Source organism: Eurytemora carolleeae, unplaced genomic scaffold (assembly GCF_000591075.1).
Source record: "Eurytemora carolleeae unplaced genomic scaffold, Eaff_2.0 scaffold312, whole genome shotgun sequence".
NCBI classification, from domain to species: Eukaryota; Metazoa; Arthropoda; class Copepoda; order Calanoida; family Temoridae; genus Eurytemora; species Eurytemora carolleeae.
This window is the reverse complement of record NW_019396208.1, coordinates 137,180-144,932: the sequence shown is the minus strand read 5'-3', so window position 1 is coordinate 144,932 and position 7,753 is coordinate 137,180. Positions and strand designations below refer to the sequence as shown.

The 7,753-nt window shown below is 32.6% G+C and overlaps 1 protein-coding gene across 4 annotated transcripts in view; it reads left to right on the top strand.

The window, feature by feature from the left end:
• Nucleotides 1-7,753, top strand: part of LOC111698206 (protein sidekick) — a 53,911-nt gene that overhangs the window by 10,754 nt on the left and 35,404 nt on the right. For all 4 annotated transcript variants that reach the window (XR_002764485.1, XM_023468479.1, XM_023468478.1 and 1 more), the window contains exon 2: nt 2,616-2,761. Coding sequence is in view for 3 of the 4 variants with exons in the window: in XM_023468479.1 (XP_023324247.1) it covers nt 2,689-2,761 (73 nt within the window). In the remaining variant the exon portion in view is untranslated. The remainder of the gene's footprint in view (nt 1-2,615; nt 2,762-7,753) is intronic.

The following is a 7,753-nucleotide window of genomic DNA, read 5'->3' as shown; positions in this document are numbered from 1 at the left end:
TCACCCTATCCGGTCTAAAATCCCGTTGTAAAGTTGTACCCTTTCAAAGTTCTGAAAATTATTCTTTTCCCTCATAATAACTACCCATGAACACCACAACATTTTCCTCCTAGGTTTATACTAAACAATAACTCTCTAAGTTTATTTAAAGGTTTGCATTAAACTTAACTCTTCAGGTTTACACTAAACATTGACTCTCTAGGATCTTTTAAAGGTTTGCATTGAACTTCAATCCTCAAGGTTTACCATAAGAGTTAGCTCTATAGGTTTATACTAAACAATAACTCTCCAAGTTTATTTAAAGCTTTGCATTAAACTTAACTCTTCAGGTTTACACTAAACATTGACTCTCTAGGATCCTTTAAAGGTTTGTATTGAACTTCAATCCTCAAGGTTTACCATAAGAGTTAGCTCTATAGGTTTATACTAAACAATAACTCTCTAAGTTTATTTAAAGGTTTGCATTGACCTTCAACTCTTAAGGTTTACCATAAGAGTTATCCCTTAAGGTTTATACTGAGCAATAACTCTCAAGGTTCTTTTAAAGGTATGCATTAAACTTGACCATTTAGGCTTACCAAATGAGTTAGATCTATAGGCTTACTCTAAACATTAACTCTCTAGGATCCTTCAAAGGTTTGCATTAAACTTTACTTCTTAGGTTTACTTTATGAGTTAGATTTATAGATTTACACTGATCAAAAACTCTCTAGGATCGTTTAAAGGTTTGTATTAAACTTCAAACCTTCAGGTTTATTTTTTGAGTTAGATCTCTATATTTACTCTAAACATTAACTCTTTAGGTTTCTTTAAAGGTTTGCATTGAACTTAAACCCTTTTTATATTAATAATACAAACATTATTTATATCTAAGTTTCAAAGGTTTAATTTCAAAACTCTATTTTGCCCGTACTCACTACTTACCCCTCTTATGAGATACAAAACAACCCTGTATACCCCCTGCACCCTCCCCCCCTTCCTCCAGTTTACTCCTCTTCCTTTGAACCCTTTGGAACCTGATCCTACACTTCTCCTATGTGTGTCTAATCGGACATAACTTCATTCCTATCTTTTCTAACCTGGGTTTAAATGAGTTGTATTACACCTGGATTCAAGCCTCTTGCTCCGAACCTATTGAAACTGCAACAAAATCAGCGGAAGTTAAAATCACTTGTGTAAAACTCATTACTTAGAAAGGTACAGTCGACGTTATAATAAAAAGCAATCCATTTTATTTGCTTCATGTCCGATTTATTAAGATACACTTAAAACTTTTATGTAATAATCGATCAGAAAAATATCATCTTTTTTTTCGGTCGAAAAAAGATACATTTTTTATTTCCTAACTTGTAAGAGAAATCATATTTCAAAATATGAATTTTCAGGCAAAAAAAAAATGATATTATCTCCATAGTTTTCTGTAGGTTAAAGGGTACTCTTGTAAAACAGGCAATTGACTATTAAATCACTCGGACGATCCCTTTAAGATACAGATATAAATTTTGCGGATTTTGTCAATAATTATTTTAGTAGATTGAAAAAAGAGTAAGAAAGATTGATTTGTGGGACTGGAATTTTAAAAAATATGATGAATCATTTAAATTAAAAAAAGTTCAATCAAAAAAATGTTATCTAATTTAATTGTATTGTAACTATGAAATAATTATTTCGAAATTACTAGCGCTTAGTTCGAATTACACAATTAAAGTTAGAAACATTAAAGTGTTCGTAAGATATTCACTCCTAACATTCTCTTCGTAATTTTAAAGAAAATATAGTTTTGATGGAAGCAACAATTATTTAGCATTATCCTCTGTCATCTCACAGTCGCAATTTCTCTTTAGACACTTGTCTCATAATCCATCAAAGGGGAATTTAGGCATATTTGGCTTAACTTGGCTTTAAGCGAGGAAACAGGGAGGAACGAGCAAATTTAGTTATAACGAGGCAGATAGGCATGAGGGTATGCAGGAATGAAGGGGGGGGGGGTCGGTATGCCTGCTAATAGGATGAATCAATCATTTTGAAGTGATGCCTATTTGTTGGACAGTGTTGAAAGGAGGCAACGTTTATAAATAGGCGGGAAACTGTGATATGCACGACTAAGTGTAGATCATATATTCATGCAGTGCATTCCATTTTGTATTCGGATCAAGATTCTGGATCCGTCTTGTTGAAAACCTCATCAACATTTCTACAAGTGTCACTAAAGTCTTTAAGTAAATTTCAATTTAAGAAGTCTACCAATTTTTTTGGTTTACATTTCTCCTTTGCTCCGGATATAGTTTCGGATCCGGATCCTTACCATTGCATTGACATGTGTGCATGGATCCTTTCTAAAGATATAGAATTAGTTTAGACAAACAATAAACCCTTCACGATACCCGTGGTGTTGAGAAGTTGAATAAACAAGTGCGCGTGATTACAATCTTCAAATTTCCCCGCAAATTCCATGGCAGATGTTGCAAAAATAATAAATGTTGCGCGCGCTCCATTCATTTGTTGAAAACTTGAGATTTATTGTATTTAAAGTTTAAACGATTAAACGGTCTGATAGTTTATAGCATCATAATCATTTTAGAGCCTGACCAAATCTTAAATATAATTATTTTCAGATTTCCTGCCATTTCCTGTCGGACCAACCATCAATGAACATTAACCAAAGGATGGAAGACGACCATTTATAAAATGGCGCGAAATTTTCCGGGCTTGGCCCGGCTCATTGTTCTACTGCTCATGGTGGGTGAAGAGACGTTATCAGGTTAGTTTTTTTCTATTAAAATCAATGTCAATCATTGGTTTCTGACAGCTGAAATTAGTTAATCCGTTAAACAAATATTTATCTCCATCTTGGATAAGAGAACCAAATGGTTTATTATTTTCCTTATCAATGTTTTAAAATTATTTCTAAAAATGGTTTGTCATTGGTTACATTGAACGATTCTTTGTGTTACGGTTGAATTTAGATTACAAAGTCGATTTATCTTAGAAACGCCGTAGGCCGGGGGGGGGATTATAATTAGATTAAACATCTCAGATATTGAATTGAAACGTCATTCTAATCCTTTAGGGTTAAATACGCTGTTTGAATTCAATTTATAAAATGTATTTTGCCGCGGGACTAAAAGAATTTCTAATTCACATTTTTCCATGTATAGGTTTGATTGGTATTTAATAGTATAGGCATGGTTGGGATAAAATAGAAAATAAAATAGACCCAAAACTTGCAATCTATATATGAAACCCTGGCTTAGGTTTTAAGAATTAGTGATCTGAGATGGATTTATTTTACATTAACAAGTCCCGAAGCCATTTCTGCAAAACAAGATTTAAATCTCCTTTAATAGTTGCGGATTGGGGCATTCCGGGCATTCAGCAACGGTCATCCAATTGATTTCACACAGAAATCGTTTATTATTTTTTTTCTCAAATTTTCAATTCTCTCATACCTTCTTACCATTCTCGTTAAAATTCTGTTTGAAGAGAATCTAGCAGGCAGGGTATATGTAGAGAAACAGGGGCAGATACAGGGGGTCCAAATAAAAACGGCAGTTCAGAAACGACGTAAAGGTCGTCTTTGGTCTTACATAAAATAGGAAAAAGTGTGTAACAGAAAAAAATAGCAAAAATTTAAAGCTTTTCAGGGAGTTCACAACAACATGGAAATTTTATATTATTCAAAATTTGTCCATAGATAAATATCAAAAATAAAAATCTTTAAATTTTTCTCTTAATTCTCATGTATGTATTTCTTTTGATTCAGGTTTAAAACTTTTTGCATTTTAAAAAACCTTATTTCATTGAAAGTTATCATTAAAAGAACTTTTCCCTTAAAGATGTAGTTTTTATATGAATGATTTTTGCCTTTCTGCTCTCTTAGCGTTGTATTGTATTATTTTTCTTCTCCTAAATCTATTAAAGATTTGTTATTTCAAGTTAAGAATGCACTTTTTCAGTAAAAACTACTTGTCAAAATCAAAGTTGAAAACTTTCAAGTCAAACATTGCTTTACAGATTTCTTCTTGAAAAAGGAGTTTTTCTGCCACCTGTTGAAAATATTTTGAACTAAATGTTGTTCCACATATCTAACTATAGGTTCGTTATAATAAAGAATTAAAAATTAATCAATAATTCAATCATTAATACAAAAGCCCTTTCTTTTTATTGTTATTTTAACTTTATTTTGATTTGGTTAAAAACGCGTCAGCTCTATTTCTTTGTCAATTAATTTTATGTTTTGTTTGCGTGTTGAAGAAGGTTTTCTATTTGAAATCAGTTTTGTTAAATGCTTTGTTCAAACTTAGCGGAGACAATTTTACTGTCCCCTTAGGCAGCAGGGACAAGCAGTACTTTCTAATCATCCTTTTATAGTTCATCCTTTTTGACCCCCCCCCCACCCCGGCCCCTGCCCGCCCCTTTCTTGAAAATATATTTTGCACAAATATTTTTTTTCCGTTAATAAGGGAATAATTAATAATGGAATTTTTAATAAAAAAAAAGAAAATTGGGAGAAAACTTGCCATTTGAAGGAATTTCTTTTAAATAAATATATATGTATCCCGGTCCCTTTCACAAAAAAGAACCCGAACAAATCTTGATGAAAAAGGTCTATACCCCAAATGTTTAAGTATATACTTGATGCACACATACTAAAGTTTTTACATGCCTGACTTCACTTCAATATTGATACTGTCAGTTCCCTGTCTGTGTGTGTCAGTTTTTTATCTGTATCCATCTATCTATCTATCTCCATATGTCTGGAGCCGGAAATTTAAGTATCGTTGAACGAAACTCCCGAGTTTCCTTTTTTGGGGTCCAAACATTTGTGTAGATTTTGATTTAAGAAATCAGGAAACAAAAAGAGAATGCTAAGAAACCACATGAATAAATATTCCTCAACAGAAAAACTGGAATCTAAATGCCTGACCCCTTTCATGTAACCGGGTTTCCTATTCTGGGTTTCATGACGATACTCTTTCTTAAGTTACGGGCTCTGATGTAAGATGAGTTGAGATATGGAGTAGAGATAAACCAGTGCTCAATACTCGTGATCAGACCTCAAATTATTCAATACTGGAAGGGAGGAGGGGGTGTAAAATTCAATATATAGATTGGAAAGAAATAGAGAAAATATATATCTCGATGAAGAAAATGGAAAATTAGATTTTAATTCGGTTTTGCCATGATTAAGTATCATTGCGGTTTATGGGTTTCTATTAGAAATAGTTGATTCCGTTTATGGTGCGAAAAAGCAATTTGAATTTATTAATACATAAGCTAGAATTGGAAGGGTAACATGATGAAGATATAAAATAATCGTATAAATCTTAAATCAAATTTCTACATGCGCTGAAAACTTTAGAATTGTGGTTATCGAGATCAATGCTTGATCAGAGTGGTGTATGCAGAATCACGAAGACCCAATCAGAAGCCGGGAAATTTAAAATTTTGCGCGCCATTTAGTGAGAGAACTCTTATTTGTTGGAATCCGACAGGGATATCCAAAAAGAGGGAATAAGAGCTGATAAAGCAGAAATCAACAGTGTCCACAGTGGATATTCAGATAAAGCGATCGTATCCAATTCTAAAGTTTTCAGCTCTGGTTGATGTTTGCAAATTGTAAACTAAAACCTAATGTTCCGATCAATATATTCATCATTATTATTCATCTCGATCAATATCTTGATCATTATCAATGCTTAATGATCATTTTTACACTAATCTGCAGCTTGCGGATTAAACTTCAATTTATAAACTGTCATTTACAACTCTGGCCTGCATTTGCTAAAGATTTCGTATCTAAATCAATATCTTCAAAGATTTATATATCCTATAGTATATTATTTTATATATCCCTTGTATTTTGCAATTTAAGATTGTGTTGCAATCTGTATATTTAATGCAATATAATATTGTATATTCAACTAACACACCTAGCATTATTCTGCATGCATATGCAGTTAAGCCGGAATTTTGCATAGCGCGTCCTTGTCCTTAAAGCTGGGATTTCTCGAGCACTTTATTCCACCACTTTCTATCAATCAATCAGTGTTTTGTCTCTATACAACCTTCACTCTCACTTGGAACGTGTAAACCACCAAAGTTCATAGTAAAGAGACTACAGACGTAGAGATACTAGTGGCATGTCCGATTCACAACAGTACCCTTTTTTTGTCTGTTCCAGGATTAATGACATGTTTTTTCTTGTCGAGCATAAAAGTTCTCTTTAAGTCACCATTTTTTCTTCTTAATTGTAAACACAATTTTCTCTGATTTTCTTTTTAAAATTATCGAATTTTTTATAAAATATTAAATTTCGACATTTTTTCTAGCTAAATTTATCAATTTAAACCGTCCAAAATTTGTTCCTGAAATCATGTGAGTTGGGCCTGATTGGTTCAGCCGTTTTGACGTTTATTTGATACTGACAGTATAAATAAAGATATGACATCAAAAACTAATCAACGATTGGTTTGATCTTTTAAATGTAAGGCCAATGATAAATTTTCCATTTACTTCAATTTCTGAAATTTTAAAGAAATAAACCCTCTATAGCTGACATTTTTACTGGTGTCCTGCTGATTTATAGGTTGCATGGTTCCTAGCAAATGTATTGAAAATTAAAGGTTTTTAAAAGCTGAAAATGTTACAATTTTAGTATTTCAAAAATAATCTTCTAAAAGAAAATTTATCAAGATTGATCCTTGCTTTTGAAAAATATTTCGTTTTGGACGTCTCATATTTTGGACGATTTTTTTCCGGACAATTTAATTGGATGATAAAATTTGTTTGGTACTACTCCTTTATGGGACGTTTTTTGGGATTATATATATAGTTATGGACGACTCATGTGTTTTGTGACGACTCAAATGTTTTGGGACCACTCAAATTATTTGGGACTTTTCATATTGTTTAGAACAACCTTAGTTTGGGATGACTCTTGTTTGGAACAACTATTGTTTGGGACGACTGATTTGGTGGTTTTATAGAGTTTAGTTTGTGGTTAGATGATGCAGTTTTGAGGATTATAATGAGGATTATATGACCTAATCCCAGCATAATCTTAAACCTAATTTTCCTCCGGAGAGATGAGTCTACAAAACAAAAGATTCGTCGGCCGACTCATCTGACAAATCGTCGACGGACAAAAAATTCAATTAAAAATTATTTCGGATCCAAGTGCCCCGGAGAATAAAGTGTCTTTGTTTGAACCAGAGAATTTCCCAGCACTGGTTCCTACCATATAATTAGTTAATAAGCGTGCTTGCTAATTAATATTTTAACAATTTTTAGATATATCTGCTAAATGTCTACTGTTACAAGTTTCAGATCTATTTGTTGAATGTCTATTTTTACAAGTTTTAGATCTTTCCTTCAGTTTTTTAGTTAGATGTTTCCAAATTTAAAAAAAAAACTTGAGCTTTGAATCGACTTTTTACTAATGCTAAATGCTTAATGCCTATTTCTGTCTCTAGCTTAATTTGGTATTTGAGCCTGGGGGAACATATAGCTAACTATAGTGTTAGCAGACAGACAGATAGTTGGCAGACATGCAGTTTAAAGATATGGAGAGCTTAGCTTCTGTCCAATTATTTGACTAATGTTTTAAGATCATACAATATATGTACAGGATGGTTCTGGAAAATTTTCAGAAAAAATAATTTACAGGATGCCTCGGGTACATACAAAATACAGGATGTCCCTTGAACATACAAAAGACAGGTTGCTTAGGCATACAATACGGAGGAGTCGG